Genomic DNA, 24,740 nt, shown 5'->3' on the forward strand with positions numbered 1-24,740 from the left:
TTCTATCCCTGAAGCTACTATCTATGACTACCTCTGCCTCCCGAATGATCTGAAGTTCATCCAGCTCCAGTTCCCTAACGCGGTTTCTGAGGAGCTGGAGATGGGTGCACTTCCCACAGGTGAAATCAGCAGGGACACTGACGGCGTCCCTCACCTCAAACATTCTGCAGGAGGAACATTGAACTGCCTTCCCTGCCATCCCCTCTAGATAAAAAAGAAAGAAAGAGCTACCTGTTATTCACTTATGTTAAAGGAGGTGGAAGGGTGGGGGACACTACAGGTGTAGTGTCTACCGTTTAGAAACTGCCCAACTTAAATACAGGTAAAAATAAAACACTTAACCAGCAACCACTGCGCCCCACATGAGAACAGCAATCAGCTGCTATGGTCCTGCGCAAACAATTTAAATCTTTACTACTTACCCAGCAATCACTCTGTCCTCACTCCGATTCAGCTGGAAACTCCCAAGAGTAAGTTAAAAAATTTTTTTACTCCCCTTCTGAGCAGCACTGCGCCCCGCACGAGAACACCTCAGGGAAAGGGTACAGCTCAGTATTTATTGAGAGTGAAGCTTCCTCTGATGGATTGCCTGTATATTCAGACCAAGGTTGGTGTATTGACGCTCCCTCGCTCTGTAACTGCCTGTTTTTGGCTGGTGTAACTCTGCCAGGTGAATGGATTAGTGATGTTGGGGAATTAGTGATTTCAGTCTCAGCTGGTCCAGCAGCAGAAAACACTGACCCCTGCTGTTCAAATTGTGATCCTGCTTCCAACAGCCCAGTGAGCAGAGAGAGGCGAGAGGGGGGAGAGAGGGGAGGGAGGGGAGGGAGGGGGGGGGAGGGGAGGGGAGGGGGGGGAGGGGGGGAGGGGGGAGGGAGGGGAGGGGAGGGAGGGGGGGAGGGAGGGGAGGGGAGGGGAGGGGAGGGGAGGGGAGGGGGGGAAGGGGGGGAGGGGGGGAAGGGGGAGGGAGGGGAGGGGAGGGGGGGAGGGGGGGAAGGGGGAGGGAGGGGAGGGGAGGGGAGGGGGGGAGGAGAAGAGGAGAGGGGGAGGGGAGGGGAGGGGGGAGGGGAGGAGGGGGGAGGAGGAGGGGGAGAGGAGGGGGGAGGGGAGGAGGGGGGGAGGGGAGGAGGAGGGGAGGAGGGGGGAGGGGAGGAGGGGAGGAGGGGGGGAGGGGAGGAGGGGAGGAGGGGGGAGGGGGGAGGGGGAGGGGGGAGGGGGAGGGGGGAGGGGGGAGGGGGGAGGGGGAGGAGGGGGGAGGGGGGAGGGGGAGGAGGGGAGAGGGGGGAGGGGGGGGAGAGGGGGGAGGGGGAGGAGGGGGGAGAGGGAGGAGGGGGGAGAGGTAGGAGGGGGAGAGGGGGGAGGAGAGGGGAGAGGAGGGGGGAGGAGAGGGGAGAGGGGGAGGGGAGGGGAGAGGGGGAGGAGAGGGGAGGAGGGTAGAGGGGGAGGAGAGGGGAGGAGGGTAGAGGGGGAGGAGAGGGGAGGAGGGTAGAGGGGGAGGAGAGGGGAGGAGGGTAGAGGGGGAGGAGAGGGGGGAGGGGAGGGGAGGAGGAGAGGGGGAGGGGGGGGAGGGGGAGGAGAGGGGGAGGGGGAGGAGAGGGGGAGGGGGAGGAGAGGGGGAGGAGAGGGGGAGGAGAGGGGGAGGGGGAGGAGAGGGGGAGGAGAGGGGGAGGAGAGGGGGAGGGGGAGGAGAGGGGGAGGGGGAGGAGAGCGGGAGGGGGAGGGGGAGGAGAGGGGGAGGGGGAGGAGAGGGGGGGAGGGGGAGGAGGGGGGAGGGGGAGGAGAGGGGGGGAGGGGGAGGAGGGGGGAGGGGGAGGAGAGGGGGGAGGGAGGGGAGGGGGAGGAGAGGGGGAGGGAGGGGAGGGGAGGAGAGGGGGGAGGGAGGGGAAGGGGAGGAGAGGGGGGAGGGAGGGGAGGGGGAGGGGGAGGAGAGGGGGAGGAGAGGGGGAGGGGGGGAGGGGGGGAGGGGGGAGGAGAGGGGGAGGGGGGGAGGGGGGAGGGGCAGGAGAGGGGGGAGGGGGAGGAGAGGGGGAGGGGGGGAGGGGGGAGGGGCAGGAGAGGGGGGAGGGGGAGGAGAGGGGGAGGGGGAGGAGGGGGAGGCGAGGGGGGAGGGGGAGGCGAGGGGGGAGGGGGAGGGGAGGGAGGAGGAGAGGGAGGAGAGGGGGGAGGGAGGAGAGGGGGAGGAGAGGGGGAGGGGGGAGGGAGGGGGAGGGGGGGAGGGAGGGGGAGGGAGGAGGAGAGGGGGGAGGGAGGGGAGGAGAGGGGGGAGGGAGGGGAGGAGAGGGGGGAGGGAGGGGAGGAGAGGGGGAGGGAGGGGAGGAGGAGGAGAGGGGGAGGGAGGGGGGAGGGAGGAGGGGAGGGGAGGAGGAGGAGAGGGGGAGGGGAGGGGGAGGGGGAGGGGAGGGGGAGGGGGAGGGGAGGGGGAGGAGAGGGGGAGGGGGAGGGGAGGGGGAGGGGAGAGGGAGGGGGGAGGAGAGGGGGAGGGGGAGGAGAGGGGGAGGGGGAGAGGGAGGGGGAGGGGGGAAGGGGGAGGGGGGAAGGGGGAGGGTGGGGGGGAGGGTAAGGGGGAGGGTGGGGGAGGGGGAGGGAAGGAGAGGGGGAGGAGGGGGAGGGGAGGAGAGGGGGAGGGGAGGAGAGGGGGAGGGAGGGGAGGGGGAGGGTGAGGGGAAGGGGAGGGGGAGGGGAAGGGGAGGGGGAGGGGAGGGGGAGGGGAAGGGAGGGGGAGGAGAGGGAGAAGGGGAGGGAGGGGAGGGGGAGGAGAGGGGGAGGGAGGATAGGGGGAGGGGGAGGGGGAGGGGGAGGAGAGGGGAGGGAGGATAGGGGGTGGGGGAGGGGGAAGGGGAGGGGAGGGGGAGGGGAGGGGGAGGGGAGGGGGAGGGGGGAGGGGAGGGGGGAGGGGAGGGGGAGGGGGAGGGGGAGGAGACGGGGAGGGGGAGGAGAGTGAGAGGGGGAGGGGGAGGGGGGAGGGTAGGGGGGAGGTGGGGGAGGGAGGAGGTGGGGGGGAGGGTGGGGGAGGGGAGTGGGGGGAGGGTAGGGGGAGGTGGGGGAGGGAGGAGGTGGGGGGAGGGTGGGGGAGGGGAGTGGAGGGAGGGGAGGGGAGGAGAGGGGAGGGAGGAGAGGGGGAGGGAGGAGAGGGGGAGGGAGGAGAGGGGGAGGGAGGAGGGGGAGGGGGGGAGGGGGGAGGGGGAGGGGAGGGGGGGAGGGGGTGGGGGGAGGGGAGGGGGGGAGGGGGTGGGGGGAGGGGGTGGGGGGAGGGGGGAGGGGGTGGGGGGAGGGGGTGGGGGGAGGGGGAGGGGGTGGGGGGAGGGGGAGGGGGGAAGGGGAGGGGGGAGGGGGAGAGGGGGAGGGGAGAGGGGGGTGGGGGGAGGGGGAGGGGGAGAGGGGAGGGGGAGGGGGGAGGGGGAGGGGGAGGGGGGAGAGGGGAGGGGGAGGAGAGGGGAGGGGGGCAGGAGAGGGGGAGGAGAGGGGGAGGAGAGGGGAGGAGGGGGGGGAGGAGAGAGGGGAGGAGAGAGGGGAGGAGAGAGGGGGAGGGTGGGGCGGGGAGGAAAGAGGGGGAGGGTGGGGGGGGAGGAGCAAGGGGGGGATCCTGGGGTAGGGGAAGCGAGAGGTGGGATCCTGGGGTAGGGGAAGCAGGGGGAGGGTCCTGGGATGGGGGAAGGCAGGGTGGGGGGGTGATCCTGGGGTGGGGGTGGGGGGGTCATGAGGTTGGGGAGGCAGGGGGGGAGGGTCCTGGTGTGGGGAAGGCGGGGTGGGGGGAGGAGGAGGACCCGGGGTGGGGGAAGGCAGGGTGAGGGGAGTCCTGCGATGGGGGAGGCAGGGGGGAGGGTCCCGGTGTAGGGGAGTGGGGGGGGGCGGGTTGAGGCAGGGGGCCGGGGGTAGTCCCGGGGTGGGGGTCCCGGGGTGGGGGACGCAGGGTAACGGAATAATGTAACGGGAGTGACAATGTGTAACTGGAATTCAGCAACATTGAGAACTGAGGTTGAAATTATAAAACTGACTTTGCACCAATCCTGTGGTTTCGGTGTGAGTTGAAAATGAAAGTGAAACGAAACCACAGAGCCTGAAAGTAACAGAGAGCTGCATTATATCTCAGATATTTGTCAGAGGGATGGCCAGTGATACAGATGCACCATAGAAAGCATTCTTTCCGGTTGTATCACAGCTTGGTATGGAGCCTGCTCTGCCCAAGACCGCAGGAAACTACAAAAGGTGGTGAATGTAGCCCAGTCCATCATGCAAACCAGCCTCCCATCCATTGACTCTGTCTATAATTCCCGCTGCCTCAGAAAGGCAGCCAGCATAATTAAGGTCCCCACGCACCCCGGATATACTCTCTTCCACCTTCTTCCGTCAGGAAAAAGATACCAAAGTTTGAGGTCACGTACCAACCGACTCAAGAACAGCTTCTTCCCGACTGCCATCAGACTCTTGAATGGACCTACCTCGTATTCAGTTGATCTTTTCTCTACACCTTGCTATAACTGTAACATTATATTCTGCAGTCTCTCCTTCCTTCCCTATGTACGGTATGCATTGTCTGTACAGCATGCAAGAAACAATACTTTTAACTGTATACTAATACATGTGACAATAATAAATCAAATCAATATCAAAACAGGGAGAGAGCAGGAATGGACCCAGTAACTGCCCACAGCTCAGAGTGGGCAGGGGGAAGGTGGACAATCTCCATGAGGGTGGTCAAGCTGCAAACTGGGTACTAGTGTGTCGAGGCAATGAGAATCCGTGTCAGGCTGCAGGCTCTCAGTAAAATTCCAGTAAACACTTGACATTTCGTAGGAAACCCTTGATGGCTTCCCCTCAGTGACCCTGTGTGACCCCTGAACATTGTCCCAGTTGTGGTTTTGCTCTGGGTAAATTGAAATAAAAATACTGACAGGCAAATCTAAAATAGAGCGGGCCCAGGTGCAGTCAGGGTACATTTCCACAAGGCCTCAGGCAGGACAGCCACAGACAGCTCCCTGGGTGATGAAAGAGGTTGAGAGTACGATGAAGCAGGTAAAAGATGTGGATGAAAAATGTCAGCTTGATAATTGAGAAGCAGAGTGACACAGAAAGATCAGAGAGGGAGAAACAAACACCAAACAAAGGGGGAAAGGAGCTGTGCTCCGAAAGCTAGTGATTCGAAACAAACCTGTTGGACTTTAACCTGGTGTTCTAAGACTTCTTACTGCGACCAAAGAAAGTGTATGAGGGGAGACTGCCAGCTGACATAAAGGATGATCCAACAGTGTCTGAAACCAACAGAGAAAATGCTGGAAAATCTCAGCAGGTCTGGCAGCATCTGTAGGGAGAGAAAAGAGCGAATGACTCGAGTCCAGATGACCCTATGTCAAAGCTAAAAGACATAGAAAGTGGGAGATATTTATACTCCCACTTATAAATATATTTATAAATATATAAATATCTCCCACTTTCTATGTCTTTTAGCTTTGACATAGGGTCATCTGGACTCGAATCATTTGCTCTTTTCTGGAGTACTCCTGTACCCAAAGCCCCGGCTGATGAAGGTGAGCGTGCCATCTGCCTTCTTAACACCTTGGCCACCTGTGTTGCCACTTTTAGGGAACTGTGGACCTGCACGCCCAGATCCCTCTGTATGCCAATGTTCCCAGGGGTTCTGCCATTTACAATATAATTTAAACCTAGATTTGATCCTCCAAAATGCATCACCTCGCATTTGTCCGGATTAAACTCCATCTGCCATTTCTGTGCCCAAGTCTCCAATCTGTCGATATCCTGTTGTATCCTCTGACAATCCTTGGCACTCTCAGCAACTCCCGCCAATCTTCATGTCATCCATAAACTTACTGATCAGACCGCCCATATTTTCCTCCAGATCATTTATAAATACTATAAACAACAGCGGTCGCAGCACTGATCCCTGCGGAACACAACTAGCTACAGATCTCATTCAGAAAAACACTCTTCCACCGCTACTCTCTGTCTTCTATAACCGAGCCAGTTCTGTATCCATCCAGCCAGCCCACCCCGAATCCCGCGTGATTGTAGTTTTTGTACCAGTGCATATATGTGGATAAATCACTGAGGAGGGCAGGGCAGTTTGAGAAAGCCGTCAATAATGTATTTGGGATCCTGGGCTTTACAAATGGCGGGAGTGAGATCACAAGGGAGATATGATGACCCTTCATAAAACATTGGGTCGGTCTGAGCTGGGGTATTGCGACCAGTTCAGGGCACTATGCATTACCAAGGACATGAAGGCATCAGCGAGGATGCAGAAAAGATGGATGAGAATGATCACGGGATGTGGAACTTCAGCTATGTAGCTAGGTTGAAGAAGTGGTGACTGTATTCTTTGGAACAGGTTCCAAGGAGATTTGATGGAGATATTCACAATCGCCAGGGATCTGGACAGAGTATGTTGGGAAAAACTGTACCCATTGGTGCAAGGTCCGAGAATGAGAAGGCACAGATTGGAAGTAATTGGTAAAAGTGGTGATGGCGACAGGAGGAAAGATGTTTTTCACACAGGGAGTGTTTGGGATCCGGAATGTGCTGCTGGAGAATGTGGGCAGCACGGTAGCACAGTGGTTAGCACTGTGGCTTCACAGCACCAGGGTCCCAGGTTCGATTCCCCGCTGGGTCACTGTCTGTGCGGAGTCTGCACATTCTCCCCGTGTCACGTTTAGCGAGTTGGTCACATCGCAGGTGAAAGGTACTGATGGAGATAGAAAATGGGTGACCAAAAGACAGAGCAAGAGTAGGAAGGCAGTGCAGGTGTCCTCTGCGGTCATCTCCCTGCAAAACTGATATACCGCTTTGGATACTGTTGGGGGAGATGGCTCATCAGGGGAAGGCAGCAGCAGCCAGGTTCATGGCACCGTGGCTGGCTCTGCTGCGCAGCTGGGCAGGAAGAAGAATGGCAGGGCTATAGTGATAGGGGACTCAATTGTAAGGGGAATAGACAGGCGGTTCGGCGGACGCAATCAAGACTCCAGGATGGTATGTTGCCTCCCTGGAAGGGTCAAGGATGTCTCGGAGCGGTTGCAGGACATTCTGGGGGGGGAGGGTGAACAGCCAGCTGTCGTGGTGCACAAAGGCACCAACGATATAGGTAAAAAACGGGACGAGGTCCTACAAGCTGAATTTAGGGAGTTAGGAGTTAAACTAAAAAGTAGGACCTCAAAGGTAGTAACCTCAGTATTGCTACCTGTGCCACGAGCTAGTCAGAGTAGGACTGTCAGGATAGATAGGATGAATGCGTGGCTCGAGAGATGGTGCAAGAGGGAGGGATTCAAATTCCTGGGACATTGGAACCGGTTCTGGGGGAGGTGGGACCAGTACAAACCGGACGGTCTGCACCTGGGCAGGACTGGAACCGATGTCCTAGGGGGGGTGTTTGCTAGAGCTGTTGGGGAGAGTTTAAACTAATGTGGCAGGGGGATGGGAACCGATGCAGGAAGTTGGAAGGTAGTAAAACAGGGACAGAAACAAAAGGCAGTAAGGGGGAAAGTGTAAGGCAGAGAAGCCATAGTCAAAAATCAAAAAGGGCGACAGTACAAGGTACAGTGACTGAGGGGAGCTCAGTGAATAGGACCAGGAATACTAAAAGGAATAAAACGGGAAGTGAAAACATTAATGGTAAGCGACGCGGCAGGTTGTTACAGGAAGATATGGGTTCGACGACAAGGAAAATTAGGAGAAAGGTTAAGAGGAAATATAACTTAGGCGAAGTTACTGATCGAGGTGTTAAGGTTCAGAACAGAGGTAAAAAAGCCAACATAAGTGTACTTTACCTGAATAAGGTAAATGAGTTGATGGCGCAAATCATCGTGAATGACTATGATTTAGTGGCCATTACTGAAACATGGTTAAAGGATGGTCACGACTGGGAGTTAAATATCCGAGGGTATCAAACCTTTCGGAAGGACAGAGTGGATGGTAAGGGAGGTGGTGTAGCTCTGTTATTTAAGGAAGACATCCGGGCAACAGTAAGGGATGACATCGGTGCTATGGAGGATAAGGTTGAATCCATTTGGGTGGAAATCAGGAATAGTAAGGTGAAAAAGTCACCGATAGGAGTAGTCTATAGGCCACCAAATAGTAACATTATGGTGGGGCAGGCAATAAACAAAGAAATAACTGATGCATGTAGAAATGGTACAGCAGTTATCATGGGGGATTTTAATCTACATGTCGATTGGTTTAACCAGGTCGGTCAAGGCAGCCTTGAGGAGGAGTTTATAGAATGTATCCGCGATAGTTTCCTAGAACAGTATGTAATGGAACCTACGAGGGAACAAGCGGTCCTAGATCTGGTCCTGTGTAATGAGACAGGATTGATTCAGGATCTCATAGTTAGGGATCCTCTCGGAAGGAGCGATCACAATATGGTGGAATTTAAAATACAGATGGAGGGTGAGAAGGTAAAATCAAACACTAGTGTTTAGTGCTTAAACAAAGGAGATTACAATGGGATGAGAGAAGAACTAGCTAAGGTAGACTGGGAGCAAAGACTTTATGGTGAAACAGTTGAGGACCAGTGGAGAACCTTCCAAATGATTTTTCACAGTGCTCAGCAAAGGTTTATACCAACAAAAAGGAAGGACGGTCGAAAGAGGGAAAATCGACCGTGGATATCTGAGGAAATAAGGGAGAGTATCAAATTGAAGGAAAAAGCATACAAAGTGGCAAAGATCAGTGGGAGACTAGAGGACTGGGAAATCTTTAGGGGGCAACAGAAAGCTACTAAAAAGCAATAAAGAAGAGTAAGATAGATTATGAGAGTAAACTTGCTCAGAATATCAAAACAGATAGTAAATGTTTCTACAAATATATAAAACAAAAAAGAGTGGCTAAGGTAAATATTGGTCCTTTAGAGGATGAGAAGGGAGATTTAATAATGGGAGATGAGGAAATGGCTGAGGAACTGAACAGGTTTTTTGGGTCGGTCTTCACAGTGGAAGACACAAATAACATGCCAGTGACTGATGGAAATGAGGCTATGACAGGTGAGGACCTTGAGAGGATTGTTATCACCAAGGAAGTAGTGATGGGCAAGCTAATGGGGCTAAAGGTAGACAAGTCTCCTGGCCCTGATGGAATGCATCCCAGAGTGCTAAAAGAGATGGCTAGGGAAATTGCAAATGCACTAGTGATAATTTACCAAAATTCACTAGACTCTGGGGTGGTCCCGGTGGATTGGAAATTAGCAAACTTGACACCACTGTTTGAAACAGGAGGTAGGCAGAAAGCGGGTAATTATAGGCCAGTGAGCTTAACTTCGGTAGTAGGGAAGATGCTGTTGCCCGGATGTCTTCCTTAAATAGCAGAGCTACACCACCTCCCTTACCATCCACTCTGTCCTTCCGAAAGGTTTGATACCCTCGGATATTTAACTCCCAGTCGTGACCATCTGGATGGAAATTGTCCCATTGGGCAGACGCAGCATGGGTTCATAAAGGGCAGGTCGTGCCTAACTAATTTAGTGGAATTTTTTGAGGACATTAACAGTGCGGTAGATAACGGGGAGCCAATGGATGTGGTATATCTGGATTTCCAGAAAGCCTTTGACAAGGTGCCACACAAAAGGTTTTTCTGGTTGGCAATCAGTAGCTAGTGGTGTCCCTCAGGGATCAGTGTTGGGCCCACAATTGTTCACAATTTACATAGATGATTTGGAGTTACAAAGAACAAACAACAAAGAAATGTACAGCACAGGAACAGGCCCTTCGGCCCTCCAAGCCCGTGCCGACCATACTGCCCGACTAAACTACAATCTTCTACACTTCCTGGGTCCGTATCCTTCTATTCCCATCCTATTCATATATTTGTCAAGATGCCCCTTAAATGTCCCTATCGTCCCTGCTTCCACTACCTCCTCCGGTAGTGAGTTCCAGGCACCCACTACCCTCTGCGTAAAAAACTTGCCTCGTACATCTACTCTAAACTTTGCCCCTCTCACCTTAAACCTATGCCCCCTAGTAATTGACCCCTCTACCCTGGGGAAAAGCCTCTGACTATCCACTCTGTCTATGCCCCTCATAATTTTGTATACCTCTATCAGGTCGCCCCTCAACCTCCTTCGTTCCAGTGAGAACAAACCGAGTTTATTCAATCGCTCCTCATAGCTTATGCCCTCCATACCAGGCAACATTCTGGTAAATCTCTTCTGCACCCTCTCTAAAGCCTCCACATCCTTCTGGTAGTGTGGCGACCAGAATTGAACACTATACTCCAAGTGTGGCCTAACTAAGGTTCTATACAGCTGCAACATGACTTGCCAATTCTTATACTCAATGCCCCGGCCAATGAAGGCAAGCATGCCGTATGCCTTCTTGACTACCTTCTCCACCTGTGTAGCCCCTTTCAGTGATCTGTGGACCTGTACTCCTAGATCTCTTTGACTTTCAATACTCTTGAGGGTTCTACCATTCACTGTATAAGAGTTGGGGACCAAGGGCAATGTGTCCAAGTTTGCAGACGACACTAAGATAAGTGGTAAAGCAAAAAGTGCAGAGGATACCGGAAGTCTGCAGAGGGATTTGGATAGGTTAAGTGAATGGGCTAGGGTCTGGCAGATGGAATACAATGTTGACAAATGTGAGGTTATCCATCTTGGTATGAATAACAGCAAAAGGGATTATTTAAATGATAAAATATTAAAACATGATGCTGTGCAGAGAGACCTGGGTGTGCTAGTGCATGAGTCGCAAAAGGTTGGTTTACAGGTGCAACAGGTGATTAAGAAGGCAAATGGAATTTTGTCCTTCATTGCTAGAGGGATGGAGTTTAAGACGAGGGAGGTTATGCTGCAATTGTATAAGGTGTTAGTGAGGCCACACCTGGAGTATTGTGTTCAGTTTTGGTCTCCTTACTTGAGAAAGGACGTACTGGCACTGGAGGGTGTGCAGAGGAGATTCTCTTTGCAGGGGCAGGCCAGTCGATTTCGGCGGCGTGAGAGCAGCTGGTTAGTCAGTTTCAGCGGGAGCATTGCGGAAGGAGGGTGCTGGGAGGTAAGTCAACCTTTAAAAGCACTTCTCTTTGCAGGGGCAGGCCAGTCGATTTCGGCGGCGTGAGAGCAGCTGGTTAGTCAGTTTCAGCGGGAGCATTGCGGAAGGAGGGTGCTGGGAGGTAAGTCAACCTTTAAAAGCACTTCTCTTTGCAGGGGCAGGCCAGTCGATTTCGGCGGCGTGAGAGCAGCTGGTTAGTCAGTTTCAGCGGGAGCATTGCGGAAGGAGGTTGCTGGGAGGTAAGTCAACCTTTAAAAGCACTTCTCTTTGCAGGGGCAGGCCAGTCGATTTCGGCGGCGTGAGAGCAGCTGGTTAGTCAGTTTCAGCGGGAGCATTGCGGAAGGAGGGTGCTGGGAGGCAAGTCAACCTTTAAAAGCACTTCTCTTTGCAGGGGCAGGCCAGTCGACTTCGGCGGCGTGAGAGCAGCTGGTTAGTCAGTTTCAGCGGGAGCATTGCGGAAGGAGGGTGCTGGGAGGTAAGTCAACCTTTAAAAGCACTTCTCTTTGCAGGGGCAGGCCAGTCGATTTCGGCGGCGTGAGAGCAGCTGGTGAGTGGTGAGTCAGTTTCAGCAGGAGCTGAGACTTTTTCTCTTTTCTTTAAATTAGTTTTTTAGGCGGGATCAGGAAGTCGACCCGCGGACGTCTGGGAAGACCCTCACCAATAAATTCTGGTGGAGAGGAAACCCGAGACACTACACGTGTAGTGTCTCCCACCCGCCCTCCTCCTCTAACCTAATAATAAAACCCATTGGTCTGAGGTAAGTACCATATTTTTATTATATTATTATTATTTTTTATAAAAATTTAATTTAGTTGTTAGCTAGATCTTGGTAGAAAGTTAGAGGAATGGCAGGGAAGGGAGTACAATGTTCCTCCTGCAGGATGTTTGAGGTGAGGGATGCAGTTAGTGTCCCTGCTGATTTTACCTGCAGGAAGTGCTGCCATCTCCAGCTCCTCCAAGACCGAGTTAGGGAACTGGAGCTGGAGTTGGAAGAACTTCGGATCATTCGGGAGGCAGAAGGGGTCATAGATAGCAGCTTCAGGGAATTAGTTACACCAAAGATTGGAGATAGGTGGGTAACTGTAAGAGGGACTGGGAAAAAACAGTCAGTGCAGGGATCCCCTGCGGTCGTTCCCCTGAGAAACAAGTATACCGCTTTGGATACTTGTGGGGGGGGGGGCTTACCAGGGGTAAGCCATGGGGTACGGGCCTCTGGCACGGAGTCTGTCCCTGTTGCTCAGAAGGGAAGGGGGAGAGGAGCAGAGCATTAGTAATTGGGGACTCTATAGTCAGGGGCACAGATAGGAGATTTTGTGGGAGCGTGAGAGACTCACGTTTGGTATGTTGCCTCCCAGGTGCAAGGGTACGTGATGTCTCGGATCGTGTTTTCCGGGTCCTTAGGGGGGAGGGGGAGCAGCCCCAAGTCGTAGTCCACATTGGCACCAACGACATAGGTAGGAAAGGGGACAAGGATGTCAGGCAGGCTTTCAGGGAGCTAGGATGGAAGCTCAGAACTAGAACAAACAGAGTTGTTATCTCTGGGTTGTTGCCCGTGCCACGTGATAGTGAGATGAGGAATAGGGAGAGAGAGCATTTAAACACGTGGCTACAGGGATGGTGCGGGCGGGAGGGTTTCAGATTTTTGGATAACTGGGGCTCTTTCTGGGGAAGGTGGGACCTCTACAGACAGGATGGTCTACATCTGAACCTGAGGGGCACAAATATCCTGGGGGGGAGATTTGTTAGTGCTCTTTGGGGGGGTTTAAACTAATGCAGCAGGGGCATGGGAACCTGGATTGTAGTTTTAGGGTAAGGGAGAATGAGAGTATAGAGGTCAGGAGCACAGATTTGACGTCGCAGGAGGGGGCCAGCGTTCAGGTAGGTGGTTTGAAGTGTGTCTACTTCAATGCCAGGAGTATACGAAACAAGGTAGGGGAACTGGCAGCGTGGGTTGGTACCTGGGACTTCGATGTTGTGGCCATTTCGGAGACATGGATAGAGCAGGGACAGGAATGGATGTTGCAGGTTCCGGGGTTTAGGTGTTTTAGTAAGCTCAGAGAAGGAGGCAAAAGAGGGGGAGGTGTGGCGCTGCTAGTCAAGAGCAGTATTACGGTGGCGGAGAGGATGCTAGATGGGGACTCTTCTTCCGAGGTAGTATTGGCTGAAGTTAGAAACAGGAAAGAAGAGGTCACCCTGTTGGGAGTTTTTTATAGGCCTCCTAATAGTTCTAGGGATGTAGAGGAAAGGATGGCGAAGATGATTCTGGATATGAGCGAAAGTAACAGGGTAGTTATTATGGGAGACTTTAACTTTCCAAATATTGACTGGAAAAGATATAGTTCGAGTACAATAGATGGGTCGTTTTTTGTACAGTGTGTGCAGGAGGGTTTCCTGAAACAATATGTTGACAGGCCAACAAGAGGCGAGGCCACGTTGGATTTGGTTTTGGGTAATGAACCAGGCCAGGTGTTGGATTTGGAGGTAGGAGAGCACTTTGGGGACAGTGACCACAATTCGGTGACATTTACGTTAATGATGGAAAGGGATAAGTATACACCGCAGGGCAAGAGTTATAGCTGGGGGAAGGGCAATTATGATGCCATTAGACGTGACTTGGGGGGGATAAGGTGGAGAAGTAGGCTGCAAGTGTTGGGCACACTGGATAAGTGGGGCTTGTTCAAGGATCAGCTACTGCGTGTTCTTGATAAGTATGTACCGGTCAGACAGGGAGGAAGGCGTCGAGCGAGGGAACCGTGGTTTACCAGGGAAGTGGAATCTCTTGTTAAGAGGAAGAAGGAGGCCTATGTGAAGATGAAGTGTGAAGTTTCGGTTGGGGCGATGGATAGTTACAAGGTAGCGAGGAAGGATCTAAAGAGAGAGCTAAGACGAGCAAGGAGGGGACATGAGAAGTATTTGGCAGGAAGGATCAAGGAAAACCCAAAAGCTTTCTATAGGTATGTCAGGAATAAGCGAATGACTAGGGAAAGAGTAGGACCAGTCAAGGACAGGGATGGGAAATTGTGTGTGGAGTCTGAAGAGATAGGCGAGATACTAAATGAATATTTTTCGTCAGTATTCACTCAGGAAAAAGATAATGTTGTGGAGGAGAATGCTGAGCCCCAGGCTAATAGAATAGATGGCATTGAGGTACGTAGGGAAGAGGTGTTGGCAATTCTGGACAGGCTGAAAATAGATAAGTCCCCGGGACCTGATGGGATTTATCCTAGGATTCTATGGGAGGCCAGGGAAGAGATTGCTGGACCTTTGGCTTTGATTTTTATGTCATCATTGGCTACAGGAATAGTGCCAGAGGACTGGAGGACAGCAAATGTGGTCCCTTTGTTCAAAAAGGGGAGCAGAGACAACCCCGGCAACTATAGACCGGTGAGCCTCACGTCTGTAGTGGGTAAAGTCTTGGAGGGGATTATAAGGGACAAGATTTATAATCATCTAGATAGGAATGATATGATCAGGGATAGTCAGCATGGCTTTGTGAAGGGTAGGTCATGCCTCACAAACCTTATTGAGTTCTTTGAGAAGGTGACTGAACAGGTAGACGAGGGTAGAGCAGTTGATGTGGTGTATATGGATTTCAGCAAAGCGTTTGATAAGGTTCCCCACGGTAGGCTATTGCAAAAAATACGGAGGCTGGGGATTAAGGGTGATTTAGAGATGTGGATCAGAAATTGGCTAGCTGAAAGAAGACAGAGGGTGGTGGTTGATGGGAAATGTTCAGAATGGAGTACAGTCACAAGTGGAGTACCACAAGGATCTGTTCTGGGGCCGTTGCTGTTTGTCATTTTTATCAATGACCTAGAGGAAGGCACAGAAGGGTGGGTGAGTAAATTTGCAGATGATACTAAAGTCGGTGGTGTTGTCGATCGTGTGGAAGGATGTAGCAGGTTACAGAGGGATATAGATAAGCTGCAGAGCTGGGCTGAGAGGTGGCAAATGGAGTTTAATGTAGAGAAGTGTGAGGTGATTCACTTTGGAAGGAATAACAGGAATGCGGAATATTTGGCTAATGGTAAAGTTCTTGAAAGTGTGGCTGAGCAGAGGGATCTAGGTGTCCATGTACATAGATCCCTGAAAGTTGCCACCCAGGTTGATAGGGTTGTGAAGAAGGCCTATGGAGTGTTGGCCTTTATTGGTAGAGGGATTGAGTTCCGGAGTCGGGAGGTCATGTTGCAGCTGTACAGAACTCTGGTCCGGCCGCATTTGGAGTATTGCGTACAGTTCTGGTCACCGCATTATAGGAAGGACGTGGAGGCTTTGGAGCGGGTGCAGAGGAGATTTACCAGGATGTTGCCTGGTATGGAGGGAAAATCTTATGAGGAAAGGCTGACGGACTTGAGGTTGTTTTCGTTGGAGAGAAGAAGGTTAAGAGGAGACTTAATAGAGGCATACAAAATGATCAGGGGGTTGGATAGGGTGGACAGTGAGAGCCTTCTCCCGCGGATGGATATGGCTGGCACGAGGGGACATAACTTTAAACTGAGGGGTAATAGATATAGGACAGAGGTCAGAGGTAGGTTCTTTACGCAAAGAGTAGTGAGGCCGTGGAATGCCCTACCTGCTACAGTAGTGAACTCGCCAACATTGAGGGCATTTAAAAGTTTATTGGATAAACATATGGATGATAATGGCATAGTGTAGGTTAGATGGCTTTTGTTTCGGTGCAACATCGTGGGCCGAAGGGCCTGTACAGCGCTGTATTGTTCTATGTTCTATGTTCTATTCACTAGGTCAATCCCAGAGTTGAGGGGTTGGATTACGAGGAGAGGTTGAGTAGACTGGGACTGTACTCGTTGGAATTTGAAGGATGAGGGGGGATCTTTTAGAAACATATAAGATTATGAAGGGAATAGATAGGATAGATGCGGGCAGGTTGTTTCCACTGGCGGGTGAAAGCAGAACTAGGGGGCATAGCCTCAAAATAAGGGGAAGTAGATTTAGGACTGAGTTTAGGAGGAACTTCTTCACCCAAAGGGTTGTGAATCTATGGAATTCCTTGCCCAGTGAAGCAGTAGAGGCTCCTTCATTAAATGTTTTTAAGATAAAGATAGATAGTTTTTTGCAGAATAAAGGGATTAAGGGTTATGGTGTTCAGGCCGGAAAGTGGAGCTGAGTCCACAAAAGATCAGCCATGATCTCATTGAATGGTGGAGCAGGCTCGAGGGGACAGATGGCCGACTCCTGCTCCTAGTTCTTATGTTCTTATGTCGGCGTGGGTTTCCTCCCACACGTCCCGAAAGACGTGCTGTTAGGTGAATTGGACATTCTGAATTCTCCCTCTGTGTACCCGAACAGGCGCCGGAGTGTGGCGACTAGGGGCTTTTCACAGTAACTTCATTGCAGTGTTTGTAAGCCTACTTAACCGCAGATTGCACCACTTCACAGGCCCGAGACCTGACACTTTTGCGGCCTGGTGGAGACCGTGGAGCACAATTATGTTGTCTGTCCGAGGCTGCACTCCCTTTTTGATTTCTTGACAACGTTGTTGTTGAGGTTTTCGTTGCATTTCAGCCCCACGCTCCTGATCTACGGACATCCGGTGCGGAGGGGGGCGGGGAAGGTGGAGGACCTCCTTGTGAACTTGCTCCTGGGACTGGCCGAACTTGCCATTTCTAGGTCCAGGCAGCGGGCGACCGAGGGGGTCATCCAGTCTGACTGGCTGCCCATCTTCCGCAGCCTCGTTTGCTGCCGGGTGTCCCTGGAGCGGGAGCATCCACGGGCGCACTCGAGGCCTCCTGCGCTCGGTGGGCTTCTCGACCCCAATTCTCACGCTTTGATTTAACGGGTTTGGCTAAGTTTTTGTTTTCCTTCTTGTTCTTTTTGGGCCGTGCTCTGCTCGTTGTTTTGTAGCACCTCCCTTTTAAATTTTTTTCCATCAGTTACTTTTACTTAGTTTACACACCGAACATTACGCCAGCCAGTATAAGTGGTGGATGCCGGATTAACTCCTGCTGCATATAAATAAATGTAGCAGGTCTTCAACCAAAAACCAAAACACACATGAAAAAAACAAAGAACTCACAAAAACAGAAAAAACAAACTCTTTCTTTTTGCCTTTTCGGCCCTAAATTATAGTTTAGGATGAATGTGCTAAATTGGGGGAAGGCTAATTATAACAATATTAGGCGGGAACTGAAGAACCTAGATTGGGGGCGGATGTTTGAGGGCAAATCAACATCTGACATGTGGGAGGCTTTCAAGTGGCAGTTGAAAGGAATTCAGGACCGGCATGTTCCTGTGAGGAAGAAGGATAAATATGGCAATTTTCGGGAACCTTGGATGACGAGTGATATTGTAGGCCTCGTCAAAAAGAAAAAGGAAGCATTTGTCAGGGCTAAAAGGCTGGGAACAGACGAAGCCTGCGAGGAATATAAGGAAAGTGGGAAGAAACTTAAGCAAGGAGTCAGGAGGGCTAGAAGGGGTCACGAAAAGTCATTGGCAAATAGGTTTAAGGAAAATCCCAAGGCTTTTTACACGTACATAAAAAGCAAGAGGGTAGCCAGGGAAAGGGTTGGCCCACTGAAGGATAGGCAAGGGAATCTATGTGTGGAGCCAGAGGAAATGGGCGAGGTACTAAATGAATACTTTGCATCAGTATTCACCAAAGAGAAGGAATTGGTAGATGTTGAGTCTGGAGAAGGGGGTGTAGATAGCCTGGGTCACATTGTGATCCAAAAAGACGAGGTGTTGGGTGTCTTAAAAAATATTAAGGTAGATAAGTCCCCAGGGCCTGATGGGATCTACCCCAGAATACTGAAGGAGGCTGGAGAGGAAATTGCTGAGGCCTTGACAGAAATCTTTGGATCCTCGCTGTCTTCAGGGGATGTCCCGGAGGACTGGAGAATAGCCAATGTTGTTCCTCTGTTTAAGAAGGGTAGCAAGGATAATCCCGGGAACTACAGGCCGGTGAGCCTTACTTCAGTGGTAGGGAAATTACTGGAGAGAATTCTTCGAGACAGGATCTACTCCCATTTGGAAGCAAATGGACGTATTAGTGAGAGGCAGCACGGTTTTGTGAAAGGGAGGTCGTATCTCACTAACTTGATAGAGTTTTTCGAGGAGGTCACTAAGATGATTGATGCAGGTAGGGCAGTGGATGTTGTCTATATGGACTTCAGTAAGGCCTTTGACAAGGTCCCTCATGGTAGACTAGTACAAAAGGTGAAGTCACACGGGATCAGGGGTGAGCTGGCAAGGTGGATACAGAACTGGCTAGGCCATAGAAGGCAGAGAGTAGCAATGGAAGGATGCTTTTCTCATTGGAGGGCTGTGACCTGTGGTGTTCCACAGGGATCAGTGCTGGGACCTTTGCTCTTTGTAGTATATATAAATGATTTGGAGTAAAATGTAACTGGTCTGATTAGTAAGTTTGCAGACGACACAAAGGTTGGTGGAATTGCGGATATCGATGAGGAGTGTCGGAGGATACAGCAGGATTTAGATTGTTTGGAGACTTGGGCGGAGAGATGGCAGATGTAGTTTAATCCGGACAAATGTGAGGTAATGCATTTTGGAAGGTCTAATGCAGGTAGGGAATATACAGTGATTGGTAGAACCCTCAAGAGTATTGAAAGTCAAAGAGGTCTAGGAGTACAGGTCCACAGGTCATTGAAAGGGGCAACACAGGTGGAGAAGGTAGTCAAGAAGGCATACGGCATGCTTGACTTCATTGGCCGGGGCATTGAGTATAAGAATTGGCAAGTCATGTTGCAGCTGTATAGAACCTTAGTTAGGCCACACTTGGAGTATAGTGTTCAATTCTGGTCGCCACACTACCAGAAGGATGTGGAGGCTTTAGAGAGGGTGCAGAAGAGATTTATCAGAATGTTGCCTGGTATGGAGGGCATTAGCTATGAGGAGCGGTTGAATAAACTTGGTTTGTTCTCACTGGAATGAAGGAGGTTGAGGGGAGACCTGATAGAGGTCTGCAAAATTATGAGGGGCATAGACAGAGTGGATAGTCAGAGGCTTTTCCCCGGGGTAGAGGGGTCAATTACTAGGGGGCATAGGTTTAAGGTGAGAGGGACAAGGTTTAGAGTAGATGTACGAGGCAAGTTTTTTATGCAGAGGGTAGTGGGTGCCTGGAACTCGCTACCGGAGGAGGTGGTGGAAGCAGGGACGATAGGGACATTTAAGAGGCATCTTGACAAATACATGAATAGGATGGGAATAGAAGGATACGGACCCAGGAAGTGTAGAAGATTGTAGTTTAGTCGGGCAGCATGGTCGGCACGGGCTTGGAGGGCCGAAGGGCCTGTTCCTGTGCTGTACATTTCTTTGTTCTTTTGTATAGTAGTTAGACTTTGTTAATGTAAGCCTACTTGTGACAATAATAAAGATTACAGGTTAGGCAGGTTCAATCCAGGCTTTCCAAAGGGAATTGGATTATTATTGGAAAGGAGAATGCACAGAGTGGTGATTTACAGAAAGGGCCAGCAGGGTGACAATGGGCTGAATGGCCTCCTCCTGTACCCAATCAGAATGGAGGACATGCGGGACATTCCGGGCGGAATGCGGGCTGCTCTCCCGGAGATTCCCAGGTGTTGCCATTTCTTTTTCCGGTGACGTCGAGAAAGGGGCCGGTTCGTGATTGGCTGTCGGTGACGTCAGGGCCGGCTATAAAGGCGGGGCTCCGGGGCCGGAGCAGCATTTCACCGAGAGACACACCGAGAACACACCAGAGACAGAGACAGAGAGAGAGAGACAGACAGAGCCGCACCGAGAGCCCGAGAGCGGAGCCCGAGAGCGGAGAGAGAGCCCGAGAGCGGAGCCCGAGAGCGGAGCCCGAGAGCGGAGAGAGAGGCACCGAGAGCAGAGCCGCAGAGAGACGGAGATGCGCCGCACCCACACCTCCCACCCCGGCAGCACAACCTTCTGGAATTGGCTTCCACCGGCTGACAAGAAGCAGCAACAGGTACGCGGGGGAGGGGACCGCTCGTCTCTTCTAGCACAGGCTGGATGGGCCGAATGACCTCTTGCTGAGCTGTGATTCTGTCTGAAGATAGAGGGTCTGGGTTGATTGTTAAAAATAATCGATTTGCCTCTTTCTGCTCCAGATCAGTCTCGAGTTCCTGCCATGGCCCCAGGTGTGGCAGCAGTGATGGTGGGCAACCTGCTGGATCCTGACTGCCGTAAACCACACCTGGCACAGGTAGAGCAGAAGAGCGGCTTCAGCCACCATCCGTCTAGTCCGAGCAGCAATGGCATGGCAGCTGTGGGAAGCAGACAGACTAACGGTCACCTCCAGAAGGATCATCTTGACCCCTTGCCTGGGGGCGGAGGAGTTGCTCTCCTTAACCTGCTGATCCTACCTGGTGACTCCTGGACGGTGGGTGAAGGAGACCAGATGGAGTCTGACCATCAGAAAGACGTTCCATCCATTTGCACAAATCCATTCATTCTGTCCATCACCATGGAGCAGACGGGCTGGTCCCGAGACCGGTCATTGGATCAGGAAGATGAGCAGTCTCTTTCTGATTGGCTCAGTGACCCTGAGGAGAGTGATTGGTCTGTCCAAAGTGAAGATGATTCATCAGGTGATGAACAGGAGAATGATGAAAATGAAGCCAATGACCTTTGGGACTCTTTTTTTGACCATGATCCCTACAATCTTATGAACTTTTCCTCCTCCACTGGGCACCAGTCTATGGACCACAAGAAACCTGCTGTAGACTCTGAAAATGATAAACTGAGGGATTCATATTTTCAAAACACTGATCCTTGTAACCCACTGAATACCTCTGTCCACACTGTGACTAACGGAGCCACTGACAACAGAATAATGGATGGTGTCCAGAACACTGAGATGTTGGAGGAGGCGACAGCAGCCAGTCCCAGCCTCTGTGAAACCAAAGACTGCTCAACACCAACCGTGAAACAAGGAGCCTGTCCACTGCAGGAAAAAACTCTCAAAAAGGTGGGTTTCTGTGATCCGAGAGGCACTTAATTCGCCCTCATGAGTTACCATCCAGGCTTTAAAACTGATTGGGAGATGCTACAGCATCTGGCTGACTTGTTTCTATGCAAGTAATGATAACAATCTTTATTATTGTCACAAGTAGGCTTACATTAACACTGCAATGAAGTTACTGTGACAATCCCTGAGTTGCCACATTCTGGCACCTGTTCGGGTACACTTGAGGGAGAATTCAGAATGTCCAATTCACTTAACAGCACGTCTTTCGGGACTTGTGGGAGGAAACCCACGCAGACACGGGGAAAATGTGCAGACTCCACACAGACAGTGACCCAAGCCTGGTATCTAATCTGGGTCCCTGGAGCTGTGAAGTGGGAAAATTCTGTGGCAATTCATTAAAATGTATTCCTGTCCTGGCCAGCATGGTGGCACAGTGGTTAGCACTGCTGCCTCATGGCACTGAGGACCCGGGTTCGATCCCAGCCCCGGGTCATTGTGGAGTTTGCACATCCTCCCCGTGTCTCGGTGGGTCTCACCTTCAGAACCCAAAGATGTGCAGGGTAGGTGGATTGACCACGCTAAATTGCACCTTAATTGGAAAAAAATAATTGGGCACTCTAAATTATATATTTTTAAATGTATTGCTGTCCTATCACTGAGGAAGGAGCTGTGCTCCGAAAGCTAGTGATTCCAAACACACCTGTTGGACTTTAACCTGGTGTTGTAAGACTTCTATCAGCTGAGGACTGCCTGTGGAAAAGGCTATCCAGCCCTACCCCAAAGAACAGGGGCTGGTACAGAGGGAAATACTTGTAGTAATTTTTTGGCTGACTCAATGGTGTTGGAATGAGTGACTCGGCTGATGTAATGTTGTGGTAACGTAACCTGCTAGTGACTCAGACTGCATGACCTCATTCTGATTCTCACGTTGAACACTTCCTGCCTTGATAGAACCAGCATCAGAAGCAGGTCTCTTTCTCTTTTTTCCCCCCCCCCCCCGCCTGCCTTTCCAGCACAGCCTATGGTTGGGGTTTGGTCCTGGCTGGGCTAACATGCAAGCAGTCAAATCCTGTCTCATGCAGCCACTAGATTGAGAGATGATTCATATTAAAAAGTGACCATTTATCTCCTCCAGGTCCGATTCTCTCCTGTGGTCACTGTGCACCGGATGATAGTGTGGGGTTTTGCCTATCGAGCAGCACGGAAGGGTTCGTGGGAACAGTGTGCACGGGATCGAAGTAGGTTCCAGCGCCGCATCGTGGAGACTGAAGCGGTGATTGCCTCGTGTTTTGAACGTGACCATAGGGAAGCTGTGTGGAGAAAACTTTCTGCTGTTTAAACCATAAACCAAACTGGCCAGACCTGTGGATGTAGAAACCAGGGAGGAAGACCGTCGATGTAAAGGCTAATTAATTATCATGCTAAGGTGGCAAAAGTCTTCACAATGCAAACATTTTTGGTAATTGTGGTTTTATTTGATTGTTCAGTCCAGTTGTGTGGACAATATGAAGGTTTGAATAATTGTCAATAAATTCTTTGACTGATTTTGTTCTGGTCCTTGTCACGAGGGAATCTGTACCTGGGGTGGGAATGATGCCATAAGTAGTCTTCCAACAGCTCCAGGTAAGCTCCACTCATTTGCTGCTCAGGAGTGGATATTACAGTGTGGTGTGTTTGACTTATATAATCAGTAATAACCCAGTCTCTTTATTTTACAAATGTTCATTAATCAAAATACACAATTCTCTCAGCTTTGCAATAAAATGCTCAAAATAAGGTGATTTTCAGATTCTGCAGGGCCCGGTTGAGGAGAGCGAGACATTCAATCTCCTTCAGCAGAAACTTCTACATTTCCATAATTTATCTACAGGTTAAATTAATTTGTAAAATATTACAATATCCTAGTAGTGAGTAAAGCAGACAAGCCCAATCATTCCTGACCATCATGCTGAGTCAGAGCTGTTTACACTGATCACGCACCAACTCGGACAATCTTTACATGCAATATAAACAAGGACACCCAGGTACTTTAGCCGAGTTGGGTATCACAGCAGCCCCTTGCTCACATGAACATCATGGGTTTGAACCCAAGGATGGAGAACAATTGCACTGCTATCCATTCCCTATTTCATATATTCATAGGTAGTTTATAAAGCTAAACACTGAACTCAAAGGGTGTGAGGAGTTCTGGCTCTCAATCTGAATTAATCCTTTGGAAAGGATGATGACTCCAATCCTCTGATTATTGGGAGAGTCTGGCTGCATCTGGCTGCTTCTCTCCACGGTTTGGATCATGGCTGAGTGACTCTGTCTGGTCACCTTGGTGGGGTGCATGTTCCAGTGTCTCCACCTCTGGCTGCACCTGGGCTGGTTCATTCACCGGAGCTCGTACGTCTGGAAAAACAGAAAATTAACAATTTACCAAAGACTCAGAAAATCACTCCTCATTCCCACCAAAGAAATTAGACGCAGGAAACCTGGCCCAGCGGTGTCAACATTATCATCGTCCTCCAAGGCCATCCCTCACTATCAAGGAGGGGGGGGGGGGAGAAAGAGAGGAGAGAAAAGAGTCCGGTGGATGATGTGGGGGGGTGGGGCGGGGAAAGAGAGTCCGGTGGACGACTCTTCGGTTTCACTTCTGCACTTGCCCAATGAAGGCTCTCGATGAATTGGCTGCCTTCCCGAAATCAACCTTCTCTACTTTGGACAGACACAAGCCAGGGTCTCCCATGAATCTGTGGCATGTTCAATCTCTTCCGGGAAGCTTTGAGGACAACGTTTTTCCGTCGTCCTGGGAATTTGCAGTTCTGGAGTCTGGAGAATGTCGGCGGCCCAGCAGAGCTGGTTTTCAGCGAGTGGAACCTCAATGTCGGGTAAGTTAGCTTAGGAGAGGATGCTGCTCTCTGGCCTTCTTGCCACCGATGTTACTATAAAACCTCCAGAACTACCCCTCCTCTGATGCCAAGGCTAAACCAACCCACTATTAACCTAAACCACAATGGTTTCTCCGTTGTGGCAGTCTTACCCAGTAGAGAAGGAATCTGCAATCCTTTCCTGCCCTCCGTGACTGAGGGGCGAAAGGAATTGAAGAGGGTAGAGATGAAGAGGGGGGGGAAGAAGGGAGATGAAGAGGGGGGGGGGGGGGAGAGAGAGATGAAGAGGGGGGGGAGAGAGATGAAGAGGGGGGGGAGAGAGATGAAGAGCGGGGGGGAGAGAGATGAAGAGGGGGGGGAGAGATGAAGAGGGGGGGAGAGAGATGAAGAGGGGGGGAGAGAGATGAAGAGGGGGGGAGAGAGATGAAGAGGGGGGGAGAGAGATGAAGAGGGGGGGAGAGATGAAGAGGGGGGAAGAGAGATGAAGAGGGGGAAGAGAGATGAAGAGGGGGGAAGAGAGATGAAGAGGGGGGGAGAGAGATGAAGAGGGGGGGAGAGAGATGAAGAGGGGGAGAGATGAAGAGGGGGGAGAGATGAAGAGGGGGGGAGAGATGAAGAGGGGGGAGAGATGAAGAGGGGGGGGAGAGATGAAGAGGGGGGAGAGATGAAGAGGGAAGAGATGAAGAGGGGGGGAGAGATGAAGAGGGGGGGAGAGATGAAGAGGGGGGGAGAGATGAAGAGGGGGGAGAGAGATGAAGGGGGGAGAGAGATGAAGAGGGGGAGAGAGATGAAGAGGGGGGGAGAGAGATGAAGAGGGGGGAGAGAGATGAAGAGGGGGGAGAGAGATGAAGAGGGGGGAGAGAGATGAAGAGGGGGGGGAGAGAGATGAAGAGGGGGGGCAGAGAGATGAAGAGGGGGGGCAGAGAGATGAAGAGGGGGGGCAGA

The 24,740-nt window shown here is 51.7% G+C and overlaps 2 protein-coding genes across 2 annotated transcripts in view; one reads left to right on the forward strand and one right to left on the reverse strand.

Moving 5' to 3' along the window:
• The first annotated feature begins 422 nt into the window (after positions 1 to 422).
• LOC140404098 (protein phosphatase 1 regulatory subunit 15B-like) lies at positions 423 to 22,467 on the forward strand. Its single transcript, XM_072492500.1, has 3 exons — positions 423 to 470; positions 20,063 to 20,922; positions 22,058 to 22,467. Exons 2-3 carry the CDS (start codon positions 20,083 to 20,085, stop codon positions 22,259 to 22,261), a joined length of 1,044 nt encoding a protein of 347 aa, XP_072348601.1. The 5' UTR covers positions 423 to 470; positions 20,063 to 20,082; the 3' UTR covers positions 22,262 to 22,467.
• Positions 22,468 to 22,616: 149 nt separating this feature from the next.
• The window catches only part of LOC140404155 (nucleobindin-1-like), a 66,691-nt gene continuing 64,567 nt past the window's right edge, over positions 22,617 to 24,740 (reverse strand). Inside the window, exon 12 of the mRNA XM_072492571.1 lies at positions 22,617 to 23,316. Within this exon, the coding sequence (XP_072348672.1) occupies positions 23,165 to 23,316 (152 nt within the window). The 3' untranslated portion in view covers positions 22,617 to 23,164. The remainder of the gene's footprint in view (positions 23,317 to 24,740) is intronic.

Source organism: Scyliorhinus torazame, chromosome 29 (genome assembly GCF_047496885.1).
Source record: "Scyliorhinus torazame isolate Kashiwa2021f chromosome 29, sScyTor2.1, whole genome shotgun sequence".
Taxonomy (NCBI): domain Eukaryota; kingdom Metazoa; phylum Chordata; class Chondrichthyes; order Carcharhiniformes; family Scyliorhinidae; genus Scyliorhinus; species Scyliorhinus torazame.

Coding starts and splice junctions, on each gene's coding strand:
- LOC140404098 (XM_072492500.1), top strand. CDS start 20,083: ATGGCCCCAGGTGTGGCAGCAGTGATGGTGGGCAACCTGCTGGATCCT. Junction 20,923..22,057: donor AGGAAAAAACTCTCAAAAAG/GTGGGTTTCTGT, acceptor TATCTCCTCCAG/GTCCGATTCTCTCCTGTGGT.